General features: G+C 46.7%; 1 protein-coding gene and 1 non-coding gene across 2 annotated transcripts; one reads left to right on the top strand and one right to left on the bottom strand.

Moving 5' to 3' along the window:
* The first annotated feature begins 9,659 nt into the window (after positions 1-9,659).
* Positions 9,660-10,767, top strand: LOC119285432 (uncharacterized protein At5g01610-like). The gene is made up of 2 exons (XM_037564704.1): positions 9,660-9,953; positions 10,220-10,767. Exons 1-2 carry the CDS (start codon positions 9,867-9,869, stop codon positions 10,643-10,645), a joined length of 513 nt encoding a protein of 170 aa, XP_037420601.1. The 5' UTR covers positions 9,660-9,866; the 3' UTR covers positions 10,646-10,767.
* Positions 10,768-10,865: 98 nt separating this feature from the next.
* TRNAG-GCC lies at positions 10,866-10,936 on the bottom strand. The gene has a single exon. It is a non-coding gene; the product is annotated as a tRNA-Gly (tRNA).
* Positions 10,937-16,515: the final 5,579 nt, after the last annotated feature.

The raw sequence follows: 16,515 nt of genomic DNA, 5'->3' as shown, positions 1-16,515 counted from the left end.
TCCGTTTGATTTGATTCTTTTGCAAGCTGAAGTTCTTCAGTTGAACTTTATGGTTAGATCTTCTTATTTGAGCTTTACCCGTGCATCTTTGCTTGATTTCTTATGTATGTTATTGTTTGTTTACAATAGAATTCCCGAAGTGCGAAGCGTGTTACTACGAGTCACTAGGTTTTGCGGATCGTCAGCAAGGCAAGTAACACATTGACCATACTCTTTTCATACCCAGTTTTTATGCATTAGTTGCAAGCCCTCAAACACTGCATGATTTGGATGTGATTAACTTGTGGGTTTTGGGAAGTAGTTGATGAGGTAGAACCTATTGCCCTTTTATTATCAAACCCTTGGGAGTTACTTCTACGTTATGCTTATATTGCCATGCTATGCTCGTAGACATGGATTGGGTTTGAGTGTATCCATGACAGATGTGAGATTGTTAATTAATGGTTAACTTAAGGTGGCTAGTTAAATACACATCTGGGTGGATTGGTTGCGGGCACCTGGAGAATCCGGTGTTGGCCTTAAGGTGGCTACTTAAATACACATCTGGGTGGATTGGTTACGGGCACCTAGAGAATCACATCTGTCATGGATACACTCAAACCCAATCCACGCCTACGAGCATAGCATGGCAATATAAGCATAGCGTAGAAGTAACTCCCAAGGGTTTGACAATAAAAGGGCAATAGGTTCTACCTCATCAACTACTTCCCAAAACCCACAAGTTAATCACATCCTAATCATGCAGTGTTTGAGGGCTTGCAACTAATGCATAAAAACTGGGTATGAAAAGAGTATGATCAATGTGTTACTTGCCTTGCTGACGATCCGCAAAACCTACTGACTCGTAGTAGCACGCTTCGCACTCCGGGAATTCTATCATAAACAAACAATAACATACATAAGCAATCAAGCAAAGATGCACGGGTAAAACTCAAATAAGAAGATCTAACCAGAAAGTTCAACTGAAGAACTCCGGTTTGCAAAAAGAATCAAATCAAACGGAGCAACGAAACTCAAACTACGAAAGAAACAAGATCCATTTACTAATCTGGACTAAAGTCAAATTTTACAGTACCAAAATCTTGTTCAAGTTGGTTAAATAGAAAGAGGGCTTCGAGACGAAGATCTAGGCACTTGTTTCACCTAATTTGGATAAACGAGCGAAAAGATAAACTAAAACGAAGATCAGGGCAGAAATCGCGATCGAAAATAATCGCGTAAAAACCCTGGAAAAATAAAATGAAACAAACAGGCTAACGAACGAACGTTCGCTGTCTACGGCTAACTGACGAACATCATTCATTAAAATGAACGTACGGACGAACGTCCGCTAAACAACTAAACCGAGAAAAACCGAACCGATTCTAAAAAACGAATCTAGGGTTTTATAAAAAAACCGAACGGTTCTACCGTTTAGCCAGAAAAGACCGGCGGCGGCGGATCCGGCGAGCGGCGGCTCCGGCGGGGCTTCCCACAGGGCGGGGCGGTGGTGAAGCGGCACGGTGGCGGCGGAGTGGTGCGGGGCGGCATGGGGTGGTGGTGAAGCGGCGCGGCGGCAGCGGCGGCTGCTTCGACTACGGGGTAGCGCGATGATGTGGGGCAAGGGGGGCGGTATTTAAGAGGGAAGGGGTAGGTGGTGGCGTGGGGGAGGTGGCAAGGCGGCGGGGCGGGGCGGAGTCGGCCACAGCGCGGTGGCGTACGGACGGCGGACTCCCGCTCGAGGTCGACGTGACGCAGCGCGTGGGAAAGCCCAGCCGATCCGAAGCAACTTTTTATAAAAAAACTGATTTCGTCGAAATAAAATCCAGGAAAATAAAATAAAAATCTAAAAATACCAAAGCAAATTTTCACCGTCTAAATAGAATATTTAGAACAAAGTGAACATTTTCTTGGCCTAAAATGCAATTTTTGGAAAATGCATATTTTTCTAATTCAAATAAAATAGTAATAAAATCCAAATAAAATTGTTTATTTGATTTTAATTTTTTTCCTCCAATATTCCTTTTATTTGGGAGAAGTCATATTATCTCCTCCCATATATTTTAATATGAAATATTTTCAGAGAGAAAAACAATTAAAACCAAAGTGATCCTTGTTTTGATATTTGATAAATTTTCAAATATGAGAAACATGAAATCCCCAGCTCTCTCCGTGGGTCCTTGAGTTGCTTAAAATTTCGAGGACCGCGAAACGAACGGCAATAAAATAGGATAAGCATGAATGACCTATGTATAACATTCCAAATTGAAAATTTGGGATGTTACAAACCTACCCCCCCCCCCCTTAAGATGAATCTCGTCCTTGAGATTCGGGTTGGCTAGAAAATATGTGTGGGTGTTCTTTGCGTAGATTATCCCCTCGTTCCCAGGTGGCTTCATCCTCGGTATGGTGGCTCCACTAAACTTTGCAAAACTTGATAACCTTGCTGCGAGTAACTCGGCTGGCAACCTCGAGAATCTTTACAGGTTTCTCCTCATATGTCAAATCACTATCCAACTGAATTGCTTCCAGGGGTACTGTATCTCTCAGGGGTATATCGGCCATCTCTGCATGGCACTTCTTCAACTGGGAAACATGAAACACATCATGAACTCCTGACAGTCCTTCGGGTAACTCCAACTTGTAGGTAACCTCTCCCATGCGTTCCAAAATAATGTACTGTCCTACAAATCTCGGGGCTAACTTTCCCTTAACTCCAAAACGTTTAACTCCTCGTAGTGGTGACACACGGAGATATGCTCTGTCTCTGATTTCATAGACTACCTCCTTACGTTTTGAATCTGCATAACTCTTCTGCCTGGACTGAGCTACCTTCAGTCTATCTCGAATCAGCTTAACCTTCTCTTCTGACTCTTTAATCAAATCTGGTCCAAACAACTGACGGTCTCCAACTTCATCCCACATCAACGGTGTTCTGCACCTCCTTCCATACAAGGCTTCAAAAGGTGCCATGTTCAAACTGGCTTGGTAGCTGTTGTTGTATGAGAACTCCGCGTAGGGCAAATTATCATCCCAATTAGATCCATAATCTAGCACACAAGCTCTCAACATGTTCTCTAGAATCTGATTGACTCTCTCGGTCTGTCCATCTGTCTGCGGAGGAAAAGTTGTACTGAACTCTAGCATGGTACCCAAAGTCTGGTGCAGCTGGTGCCAAAACTTTGAAGTAAACTGTGTTCCTCTATCTGATACAATAGTCCTTGGAACTCTGTGCAGACATACGATCCTGGTCATGTATATCTTGGCCAACTTCGCACTGGTATAGGTGGTTTTCACTGGGATAAAGTGAGCCACTTTGGTCAAGCGATCCACTACTACCCAGATAGAATTGTATCCCGACCGGGTCCTGGGTAATCCGGTGATAAAATCCATGCCAAGCTTATCCCACTTCCATTCGGGTATCGACATAGGCTGCAGTAATCTTGCTGGCTTTTGATGTTCTGCCTTCACTCTCTGACATACATCACATACGGCTACATACTCGGCAATGTTCTTCTTCATACCCGTCCACCAGAAATGCTCCTTCAAATCCAAATACATCTTGGTGTTTCCGGGGTGTATCGAGTATGGCGAGTCGTGAGCCTCCTGAAGTATCAACTTCCCGATCTCCGCATTATTGGGCACGTAAACATGGTCCTCATACCACAAGGTGTCATGCTCATCCTCACGAAAACCTTTGGCTTTTCCTTCACTCATCTTCTCCTTTATTTCGGCAATTTCCTTGTCATCCTTCTGAGCTTCACGAATCTTTCCCAACAATGTAGATTGAACTTCCATTGCTGCAACATAACCTCTAGGAACAATCTCCAAACAGAGTTCCCTGAGATTGTCGGCTAATTCCTTTGGAAAACCTCCTGTTACTAAGGTATTAGCATAACTCTTCTGGCTCAAAGCGTCTGCTACGACATTGGCCTTCCCTGAATGATAGTGCAACTTCATATGAAAATCCTTTATGAGCTTCAACCATCTCCTCTGCCTGAGATTCAACTCCTTCTGCGTGAAAATGTACTTCAAACTCTTATGATCCGTGTACACATCACAATGATTTCCAATAAGAAAATGTCTCCAGGTCTTGAGGGCATGCACTACAGCTGCTAACTCCAAATCATGTGTGGCATAATTCAACTCATCCCGTCGAAGTTGTCGTGAGGCATATGAAACAACTCTTCCGTCTTGCATAAGTACTCCTCCAAGTCCCAAGCGAGAGGCGTCGTAATACACTTGGAAATCCTTACATATATCTAGCAGAATCAGCACTGGGGCTGTAGTCAAACGTTTTTTCAACTCCTGGAAACTTGCTTCGCATTCTTCAGTCCAGTGGAACTTGGTGTCCTTCTTCAATAATGTCGCCATAGGCTTCGCAATCTTGGAGAAATTCTCAATAAATCTCTGATAATATCCCGCGAGTCCTAGAAAACTACGGATCTCTCCAACTGAGGTGGGTGCCAACCACTCAGTGACTGACTGAACCTTAGTAGAGTCTACTTCTATACCTTCTCCTGGTATAACATGTCCAAGGAATCCAACTTCCTTCAACCAAAACTCACATTTGCTGAACTTGGTGTATAACTGATGTTCCCTTAGCTTCTCGAGAACTAAACGCAAATGCTCCTTATGCTCCTCTTCATTCTTCGAGTATACCAAGATATCATCAATGAACACCATGGCAAACTTATCCAAGAACTCCATAAATACTTTGTTCATCATGCTCATGAAATAGGAAGGGGCATTAGTCAGTCCAAATGACATAACCGTATACTCATATAACCCATACCGGGTGGTGAAAGCTATCTTAGGTATATCATGTTCTCGAAACCAAGTTGTTCCAAGAGAGCAACGAAGTGCTTCTTGGATTTACCCTTGAGCTTACTCATAAAAGACTCAAATTCATTTTCCTCCTCCTTCGCCCCCTAACTTTCATCAATGAAATCCATCAAGGAAGGATTAGTAGTGATTGTAGTTCCGATGTTGGGGGTTACCTTGTTGGTGGCTTTAGCCATGAGGTACTTAGCGGTGATGTTCTTGTTGGGTGAATCAAAGAGGGACACCCGTGGAGTTGTTGCAATGGCGACGAAGGCCATGGAAACCGTCTCACCATCTTCATCATCGTCATCATCCTCATTGTACTCTTCTTGTGCTACCAACCCCTTGGGAGGAGTCTTCTTGGTGACGTTGTTCTTGTTGGGGAAGGACTTGGCCTTGTCTTTTCAGATAAGCTTGCCACCATTGTCTTCTCTCTTCTCGCACGGGCAATCCACAACAAAGTGACTCACATTGCCACAAGTATAGCATGTCCTCACACGTTGCTTGCCCTTGGCGCCACTTGAGTTGTTCTTGTTGAAGTTGGGCCTTGAATTCTTCTTGCTCCAAAATTGTCGTGAAGCGAGAGCCATGTGCTCATGATAGGCATATTTGGTATCTTCGGGGAAACTCTCCTCTTATTCCTCTTCACCCTCTTCTTCCACATTAGCCTTGGCCTTCAAAGCAAGGTTGGGTTTCTTTGATCGTTGAGAATGCAACACCGCATTGTCGACGGTCTTGTCCAAGATCCTCATTGCAACAAACTCATCCAACACTTCACTTGAGGACAAGGCGTGAAAGTCTGGCCTTTGATAGATGACGGAGGACATGACCTTATGGTATGGCATCATGGCCTTGAGAAACTTGCGCTTGATCCAATTGTCATCTGTATCCTTGCTCCCATGATCTTGGAGAGAGACCGCGAGAGTGGTTAATCTTCGGTAAAGCTCCCGAGGTTCTTCATCTTCAATCATTGCAAACTCATCGGCTTCATCTCGCACCACCTCAAATTTTGAGCGTTGAATGCTTGCGCTTCCCTTGTAAATGGAAACAACATGTTGCCATGCTTCCTTGGCCACGGTGAAAGGTTGGAGGTGCGCAATATCTTCAGGAGGAATGGCTTCTTGGAGAATGAAGAGAGCAGACTCGTTGAATTGATGATCCATAGCTTCTATAGGAGTGAAGTTTCTTGGGTCGTGCGGGTAGAAACTTTGCTCAATAATTCTCCAAAGATCAGTAGAACTATGATTTAAATGACGTTTAAAGCGATACACCCAAGAGGCAAAATCCGCATTTTTCACAAGCTTAGGAGGAGGACCAACATGATTCATATGCATGGAGGGAAATGGTCCTCCATAAGTAAGTGGAGGTTTAACATGGGAAAAGATGTCACTCCCACTTCTACCACTAGGCAAAGGAACTTGATCACTAGTAGCTTCCCCCCTTATTGGAGTTAGCATCCGTCACCTTGTTAGCGGGGTCAACCACTTCCAAAGGTGCGGTGGATAATTTAAGGCCTTCAAGAAATTCCTTAAACATGCCTTTAACCTCGGTCGTCATGGAGGTTTTCAATGTTTCCAAAGCCGCATTGAACTCTTCATGAGAGACCGAGGATCCCCCATCGACCACAGACAAGGTGGGACTCGCACCGGAGTGCTCCTCCACCTCGTCTGTGGTGCCAACCATACTCTTCAGATGGCAAAGTCCTTAATAAAAAGACGAGGCTCTGATACCAATTGAAAGGATCGATATGGTTGACTAGAGGGGGGTGAATAGGCACCTGACAATTTTTAGCTTTTCTTTACCAAATTAAACTTAGCATCAAAATAGGTTGTCGAGATATGCAACTAGATGAGCAACCTATATGATGCAACAACAACAAGCACACAAGCAAGCAAGGGATACAACACAATATAAGCTTGCACAAGTAAAGGTAAGAGATAACCAAGGGTGGAGCCGGTGCAGACGAGGATGTGTTACCGAAGTTCCTTCCCTTTGAGAGGAAGTACGTCTCCGTTGGAGCAGTGTGGAGGCACAATGCTCCCCAAGAAGCCACTAGGGCCACCGTATTCTCCTCATGCCCTCACACAATGCGAGATGTCGTGATTCCACAATTGGTGCTCTTAAAGGCGGCGACCGAACCTTTACAAACAAGGTTGGGGCTATCTCCACAACTTAATTAGAGGCTCCCAACGACACCACGAAGCTTCACCACAATGGAATATGGTCCGCGATGACCTCAACTGTCTAGGGTGCTCAAACACCCAAGAGTAACAAGATCCGCAAAGGATTAGTATGGGGAATCAAATTTCTCTTGATGGTAGTGTAGATCGGGGCCTTCTCAACCAATACCTAAAGAATCAACAAGTTTGATTGGCTAAGGAGAGAGATCAGGCGAAAATGAAGCTTTGAGCAACAATGGAGCTTGGGGAGAGAAGAGGTGGTCTTCTTGGGGAAGAAGACCCCTTTTATATAGTGGGTGAAAAGATCCAACCGTTATCCTCTTACTCAGCCCGCGCGGCGCGGTACTACTGCACACAGCCGCGGTACTACCGCAAAGGGTTGCAGTACTACCGGTGTGGTGAGCGGTACTACCGCTTGCGCGGTAGATACCAGACGAGGGCCTATTGCATAGGGCAACGAGCGGTAGAACCGCCTACCGCCGGAGCGGTACTACCGCGCGCCCCCACGATACTACTGTAGGCTCAACTGGCGCTGGAAGTGTACGGAATAAATAAATTACTTCCGTAACTACTTCTGCAGAGTTCGGAGTGGTGCAAAAATCTGGCACGGTTCTACCGCGTAGGAGCGGAAGTAAAAAATTACATCCGCGCCTACTTCCGCACGCTTCATCGTCAGGGCTGGAGGCAGCGGTACTACCGCTCGCCAGGAGCGGTACTACTGCTCAACTTAGCGGTACTATCACGCGCCTCTGCGGTACTACTGCTCTCTTAGCAGTACTACCGCACGCCACAAAGTCTTTAGCATTTGGAAGCCTTCATATCGCAGAGACATGGATAAACATAAGGTGCTTCATCAAAGTGAAGGAAAGGTGGTGCAAAGGAACATATGTGTACGTGTTGATTCCGCCCTAACCTTTCCGAAGCGGACCCCCCTCTTAATAGTACGGCTTTCCTACGACTCAAATCCACCAAAAAGAAACGTAGAGAACCGTCGTCTTCGATAGGCTCCGAGGGGCACCGGATCGTCTTGTGTCTAGACATGAGATATCCGAAATGCTCAATGCACACGATTAGTCCGCAACTGCACTGTCATCAATCATCAAAACCACATAGGAGAAATATGCCCTTACACTAAGCCCGAGGGTCGATGGCGGTGGCGGGGGATCTCCTCTCTCTCGCGACTCCAGGATGGGGCGGACCCCAAGGCGTGTGGTGGCGCGACCGATCTGTGATCTGTGGCGCGACGGATGGCCGCGGCAGGCGGCGGGAGGCCGACCCGTCCTCGGACGATGATGGCTTGGCGTGGCGGGCGGCCTAGTCACAGGTGGCGGCCAGGGTTGCGGGTGCAACGGCTGGCCCTTCGGAAGGCGGCGACGGGTGTGGTCGGCGGCAGCCGACTTGGCTGTGGTGGCGTGCATGTTGCCTTCAGATCGGTGATGGCGGCATGGAGGCCTGGTGGTCTCGTCGGTGGCACCTCCGATCAGATCTGTTCTGACCGGTGCAGCCGGCGGCGGTGGTCATCTCTTCCGTCAGAGGTGGTCGGCCTGAGGCTGGGTGTTCGGATCTCGGGATCCGTCATCTAGTACCGGCTGCGAGTAGGGGAGACGTAGTTGCCGGTGATCCAACGGCGGCGTTCTGCGTCGTCACCCTGATGAAGGCATCGTCATGTAATTACTATCGACCCACTCGTACTGCTCCGGTGGAAACCGTAGGATCTGGTCTTCCAGATCGGACGATGATAACATTGCGGTGTCGTTTCTCTCTTGGGAGCATCGTTTGTGGAGCAGCTCTAGAAATTAGAGGCAGGAGGTGGAGCGGCTTCGTCTTGCATGTAGCTTCGGTGGAAATGTCAAATCATGTCTGGCCGGCAGGTGCCACGCTTTGTCATGCCTGTTCGGCAGGTGCTACGCACGACAAATCTTCCAAAGACTTCAAGCTATGTCGGCTGGTGATACTTGGTGGCATGATGCTAAGGTGTACCGGCGGCGACGGCGACGTGCCCAACAGTTCGCGCGCAGGGAGGTGGTGCCGTTTGGCACCGTGGTGGCGTCGACAGTAGCTAGACCGGGCAAGGTTGATGCGTCAGTTCAGCTCTAAAGATGGACTGGTGGCAGTTGGCGGCGGCGGCCTCTGAGAGCGCGTCGGACCAGTGTGTGCCCTATACCCGGCAAGTGGCTTGGTTGTGGCCTCAGGTCTTAAATGTTAGGTTTGGCTGCAAGGTCTGTTTGATATTAGGCCCATACTATCAGCATCTCTGTATCAACTGAATAGGAGTAGCGACAGTTGTTGTCTAGAGGGTGGATTTAGACTTACTGTTGTATTTCTTTATAAGGTCTTTGTGAATAATTAATAAAATGATAAACTATGAATTTAGATTTACTGTTGTATTTCTTTGTAAAGTGTTTGTGAATAATTAATAAAATGACTGCATGCATCGCCAATATGCAAAGGACGGGGTCCTCTTTCTTTAAAAAAACTCTGGGCGACACACATTGCTCCCAAACAATCTTCCATAGAGAATGAGGACCCATTAGTACCACATACAACCGTTCCCTTACCGCCATCCCGGAGGTTTCTGGAATGCGAGGTGACCCAACCTCCAAGTCACACATGTCATCAACAGCCGGCGTTTTTCAACACGCGCAGCCGTCTCAACGACCAAGCCATACGAGACCCGTCTCTTTCACGCGGTAATGGATCGCCACTTTCTTTCTCCTCGTCTTGCCTTGATCCTGTCCTGGCCAACGACGAGGCTCCCCACAATTCCCTCCTCCTGCGAACGCATCGTATCCCAAGAAACCAAGAAACAGAGCAAGAAATATCATAGAGGGAGCAGAGTACAGAGAGAGAAAGAGGGATAAGCGCTTGCTTGCTGGGAGAGCCATGGATGAGATCATGAACAAGATGGGCTCCTACTGGCTGGGGCAGAGGGCCAACAAAGAGATGTCGTCGGCCGGTGACGACATCGAGGTCCGTGCATGAGACACCGTCTCATCAATCTTCTGTTCTGTTCTGTTGTCGCACCATATTTCCCCTGATTATTGTTTGGTCATGGTATTGTTTCTGTTCTCGCTAGCATGTTTTCCTTCTGGTTTTAGATCGATCCTGGCTGGACCGCCATGTGATACTTTTGGTTCGACGTTCAAGCTCGCTATAACAAATTTGAAATCCGACTCTGATAATTAAGATCTATGATTCGATGTATTCCTCTGGCTGATGATCTATTGGTGGTGCAGTCGCTCTCAACCAGTGTCGGGGACGGAGCAAAATGGCTGGTAAACAAGCTCAAGGGTAAGATGCAGAAGCCGCTGGCGGAGCTGCTCCAGGAGCACGACCTTCCGGCGGGGCTGTTCCCGCGGGAGGCCACCAACTACGAGTTCGAGCCGGAGACGCGGCGGCTGACGGTGCACATCCCGGCGGTCTGCGAGGTCGGCTACAGGGACGGCTCCGAGCTGCGTTTCGACACCACGGTGACCGGCACGCTGGACAAGGGCAGCCTGACGGGGGTGGAGGGCCTCAAAGCCAAGGTGCTCGTCTGGGCCAGGGTCACCGCCGTCAAGGCCGACGCCGCAAAGGTCTACTTCGCCGTAGGCATCAAGAAGTCGCGCAGCCGCGAGGCATACGAGGTCGTCAGAGGCGCCATCACCGTCGACGAGTTCTAGATTCTAGTCGCGCGCTCGCCGAGATGATTATTCTACCGAAATAATTGATCATGTGCTCACACTACCTGCTGTAAGAGGAGGATGCTTGTAAATGGGGATTCATAATTCAGTTTCGCAGCTCATATGGTTTCTGTGTGAATGTGTGAAGCTCGATGCGCAGTAGGGCAGTGGCCAATCGGCATCGACGTGCACAAGAGGATGATTCAACCAAAAAATCACTTGCACCAGCCGGGAATCGAACCCGGGTCTGTACCGTGGCAGGGTACTATTCTACCACTAGACCACTGGTGCTTGCTGGTTAAGTTTTAGTAACATTTACTTTTTATATTAAAAATAATGCATCCACCAAATACGCAACCGCACACATCCGATCGGAAATGGATCGCCGACGTTCACAGCTTGTGTGCAGGGCGTATGATCAACCTGTACTTGCCGTCTTTTGCGAGATCATGCGGATTTGGACCAGCAAGAACACATATATCACTTTTTTTTCCGGATGAAAACTCTGTATTACTCAATCACAATTACTCAATCACAATGTTATTAAAATCTGTTGGAGCTAACTCAAGTGCACCAGGAGATTAAAAACCAAGCCATGGTTCTGCCATCTGGCAAAATTGAGCGCCGCTATAAAGATGACACTGTCCGGCCGATTTTGAGACGATGCCATTCATCCAACCATGCATGGTGAGGAGCAAGTGTCACACGGCCGCTGGATCAGGTGTCGTCTGAAAATCGTTCACCGAGTGTCGGCGCAGAGTAGTTCCACGCAAAATTTGCTAGGCAATCGCTAACCTTGTTCTTACTACTCGTACGAGACTAACATGAGTAGTACATCTTTCATGGAGTGACATCAAGTACGTAATTTTCTTTATAATAGGGGCATACATCAATCTGTCGAGGTCACACGCATTACTAGGAAAAAGCCTAACAGCAGTGCGGGTTTTAGGTATAGCAGTAGCGCGGGGTCCCGCTACTGATACGGCGCTACAACTAACCTGTAGCAGCAGCGCGGGGGCGTGTCTGCCCGCACTACTGCTATACAAACTTAGCAGCAGCGAACAGTATGGAAGCACGCTACTGCTAATAGCTCTAGCGCTTTTTATTAGACCGCGCTACTGCTAGTGGCACGCTACCGCTAACTTTTCTCCACTCGCTACTGCTATTTTTTTTCTGCATATTTATTTTGTATTTGAACAGGCTTTATACAAGAATCTTTAGCATATCACACACATACAAATGTAACCATAGCATCAAATCATGTCATCATCATAATCATCATCCAACACAAAATGGTCTCTCGTCATCATCTCGAAAATAGCGATACAAGTCTCGATTACTTGCAACTACATCATCATCCATCTAAACAATGATATACGAAAGAAGAGCTATCACTATGAGTGAGAGTGAAACTATGCAGTACATGAATTCGTATCCCTCTCTCGCATTAGCGTGAACCTAAACTAACTACTAGCTGTCGCTCGGAAACCGAAAACCGGTACACCTGGGGCCTGACACTCCGGCCACTCGTCGTATACTCCTGGCGTTACACTTCTTCGCCATCGATGATCTATGCACCTGCATCGTCACATGAGTCGATGATATGCAACATACATAGTTGAGCAACAGAAAGAGACAGACTTGGCAAAAATAGAAGCAACATATCATAAGCATAAATAACCAAGTTCATCGTACCCAAAATGCCCTAACCAGAGTGATCTTCGCTAGTTGAGGAGGACGGTTTAATTACATCATAAATAAAGTTTCGTCGTGCATAACTCAAAGTTTCGTCATCCAGAAAGTATGGACTAAACGGACACATTGTCATATATCGACAATCACTCCAACATGTCGTTCCATCCATCCAAGTCAGGGAGATAGTCCCCGAGCTTAGTGAAAGGCTTCATGTCGAGACATTGAGCGGCTACGCGTGTTCGGACTTCTTCCCACGACATTTGCCCTTCCTCGTAGAACAGACCTGTTTTGTCGAGGACCTCCTTCATGATGACTTGGGAAAGTTCATGCTGGATGTGATAGAACTCAGCTTGAAGTCGATGATCTGGGATATCTCCTACGTTCTTTGCCCATTGCAGAATATGGGCATCGCCGGATTTAGGTGACATGCAAAGGTCCTGATGATCCCGTCTGTACTCCAGCATGTGGTATAGGACATAGAATCCATCACTAAGAGAATCACTCGGTTGCTGGATGCAGCAGAAGTCGGTCTTATGGCCGAATGCGGGCCTGCCATCCCTTTTCTTCTTGTCCTTGACCTCTCCACCCCGTACGCCGTAGTAAAACATAGCACTATCGAGAACAGACTTGATGTGGGTGTAATCCTTTTTGTTCATGTTCTTCGACGAGTCCAAGTAAAGAGCCTGAGAGTATCGGGGGTAAAGGATGATGAGGACGACGCACCCGCCGCTACGCAAAATAAGTACACCTCAAATTAATTAGCCTCCACTGTGCAAATGAATGATTGAAATCGAAGGAAGGATATCCGCGCGGATGACTTACATGGGATGATAAGGCACGAGAATCGCCTCCTTGTCCTTATTAGCGACCATGAATTCGACGATGTAGTCCCTTGCGTATTCACGGTGCTCTGCGCAGCCTGCCAAGAAGCCATCGTGCGTGTAGTACGGGTCAACGACACACATATAAGGTATCTGCTCAATCCCGATGATGTAGTTCATGTACAAGGCATAAAGGCGGACAAACGTAAAATCCAGCTTCTTCAAGTGAAACATGTCGAAGATGTAATCGAATCAAAGGAAGAACTTGTCCGCGCAGCATGAGTGGATGTACGAGCTTTGCCGCGGCACATTAACCACATAGAGTGGGTATCCTGGATTTTCCGAGGCGATGAGGCTTTTCTCTCACCGCATCACATCCTCATGAAGTCCCCTTAGATTGCCGTGTGTGGCCTCCAATGCCGCCTTAGGTAGGATTGGTTCACCGGCGACATGCCATTTTGCTGCACCGGGGATAGGTATACGGTCTTTAACCCGAGGCTGCGGAGGTAGTTGGATCATAGAAGCAGCTTTGTTGCCTTTCCTCCATCTCTTCCTATGCTTCTTTCCTACTGGAAGTTCGTATATAATATGTTTAGCCTCTGGAGGCGGCAATTCATGCACCGACTCATGACGCTCAAACCCTGAGTACTCATCATAGGCGCCAGTATTGAGATACTGTTCAGTGTTATCGTCATCCTCATCCTCATCTATGGCGACGTGATCAATGACTAATGGAGCCTCTTCCTTGATACGTCTCCAACGTATCTACTTTTCCAAACACTTTTGCCCTTGTTTTGGACTCTAACTTGCATGATTTGAATGGAACTAACCCAGACTGACGCTGTTTTCAGCAGAATTGCCATGGTGTTATTTTTGTGCAGAAATAAAAGTTCTCGGAATGACCTGAAAATCAACAGAGATTATTTTTGGAACATATATAAAAAATACTGGCAAAAGAATCAAGGCCAGGGGCCCACACCCTATCCACGAGGGTGGGGGCGCGCCTACCCCCCTGGGCGCGCCCTCCTGCCTTGTGGGCCCCTGGTGCTCTTCCGATCTCAACTCCAACTCTATATATTCATGTTCGGGGAGAAAAAAATCAGAGAGAAGGATTTATCGCGTTTTACGATATGAAGCCGCCGCCAAGCCCTAAACTCTCTCGGGATGGCTGATCTGGAGTCCGTTCGGGGCTCCGGAGAGGGGAATCTGTCGCCATCGTCATTATCAACCTTCCTCCATCACCAATTTCATGATGCTCACCGCCGTGCGTGAGTAATTCCATCGTAGGCTTGCTGGACGGTGATAGGTTGGATGAGATTTATCATGTAATCGAGTTAGTTTTGTTAGGGTTTGATCCCTAGTATCCACTATGTTCTGAGATTGATGTTGCTATGACTTGCTTGTCACTAGGGCCCGAGTGCCATGATTTCAGATCTGAACCTATTATGTTTCATGAATATATGTGAGTTCTTGATCCGATCTTGCAAGTCTATAGTCACCTATTATGTGTTATGATCCGTTAACCCCAAAGTGACAATAATCGGGATACTTACTGGTGATGACCGTAGTTTGAGGAGTTCATGTATTCATTATGTGTTAATGCTTTGGTCCGGTACTCTATTAAAAGGAGGCCTTAATATCCCTTAGTTTCCAATAGGACCCCGCTGCCACGGGAGGGTAGGACAAAAGATGTCATGCAAGTTCATTTCCATAAGCACGTATGACTATATTCGGAATACATGCCTACATTACATTGATGAACTGGAGGTAGTTCTGTGTCACCCTATGTTATAACTATTGCATGAGGAATCGCATCCGACATAATTATCCATCATTGATACGTCTCCAACGTATCTATAATTTTTGATTGTTCCATGCTATTATATTATCAACCTTGGATGTTTTATATGCATTAATATGCTATTTTATATGATTTTTGGGACTAACCTATTAGCCTAGAGCCCAGTGCCAGTTTCTGTTTTTTCCTTGTTTTTAACTATCGCAGAAAAGGAAAATCAAATGGAGTCCAATTGACCCGAAACTTCACGGAGATCATTTTTGGACCAGAAGAAGCCCATGGAGTACCGGAGGTGGGCCAGAAGAGTCTCGAGGTCACCACGAGGGTGGGGGCGCACCCTACCCCTAGGCGTGCCCCCTGCCTCGTGGCCACCTCGTGGCCCCCTGACCGACTTCTTTCGCCTATATATATATCCATATACCCTAGAAACATCGGGGAGCACAATAGATCAGGAGTTTAGCCGCCAGAAGCCTCTGTAGCCACCGAAAACAAATCTAGACCCGTCCCGGCACCCTGCCGGAGGGGGGAATCCCTCTCTTGTGGCCATCTTCATCATCCCGGTGCTCTCCATGATGAGGAGGGAGTAGTTCACCCTCGGGGTTGAGGGTATGTACCAGTAGCTATGTGTTTGATCTCTCTCTCTCTCTCGTGTTCTTCAGGTGGAACGATCTTGATGTATCACGAGCTTTGCTATTATAGTTGGATCTTATGATGTTTCTCCCCCTCTACTCTCTTTGTGATGAATTGAGTTTTCCCTTTGAAGTTATCTTATCGGATTGAGTTTTTAAGGATTTGAGTACACTTGATGTATGTCTTGCATGTGCTTATCTATGGTGACAATGGGATATCATGTGATCCACTTGATGCATGTTTCGGTGATCAACTTGCGAGTTCCGTGACCTCATGAACTTATGCATAGGGGTTGGCACACGTTTTCGTCTTGACTCTTCGGTAGAAGCTTTGGGGCACTCTTTGAAGTTCTTTGTGTTGGTTGAATAGATGAATCTAAGATTGTGTGGTGCATATCGTATAATCATACCCATAGATACTTGAGGTGACATTGGAGTATCTAGGTGACATTAGGGTTTTGGTTGATTTGTGTCTTAAGGTGTTATTCTAGTACGAACTCTATGATAGATTGAACGGAAAGAATAGCTTCGTGTTATTTTACTAGGGACTCTTGAATAGATCGATCAGAAAGAATAACTTTGAGGTGGTTTCGCACCCTACAATAATCTCTTTGTTTGTTCTCCGCTATTAGTGACTTTGGAGTGACTCCTTGTTGCATGTTGAGGGATAGTTATATGATCCAATTATGTTATTATTGTTGAGGGAACTTGCACTAGTGAAAGTATGAACCCTAGGCCTTGTTTCAACGCATTGCAATACCGTTTACGCTCACTTTTACCATTAGTTACCTTGCTGTTTTTATATTTTCAGATTACAAAAACCTTTATCTACTATCCATGTTGCACTTGTATCACCATCTCTTCGCCGAACTAGTGCACCTATACAATTTACTATTGTATTGGGTGTGTTGGGGACACAAGAGACTC

The sequence above is a fragment of the Triticum dicoccoides genome, chromosome 4A, assembly GCF_002162155.2.
Source record: "Triticum dicoccoides isolate Atlit2015 ecotype Zavitan chromosome 4A, WEW_v2.0, whole genome shotgun sequence".
Classification (NCBI taxonomy): domain Eukaryota; kingdom Viridiplantae; phylum Streptophyta; class Magnoliopsida; order Poales; family Poaceae; genus Triticum; species Triticum dicoccoides.
This window is presented reverse-complemented; position numbering and strand designations above follow the sequence as displayed.

Excerpts from the sequence above, each read along its gene's own strand:
- LOC119285432 (XM_037564704.1), top strand. The coding sequence starts at position 9,867 with ATGGATGAGATCATGAACAAGATGGGCTCCTACTGGCTGGGGCAGAGG. Across the intron at positions 9,954-10,219 it reads CGGCCGGTGACGACATCGAG|TCGCTCTCAACCAGTGTCGG; the intron begins GTCCGTGCATGA and ends TTGGTGGTGCAG.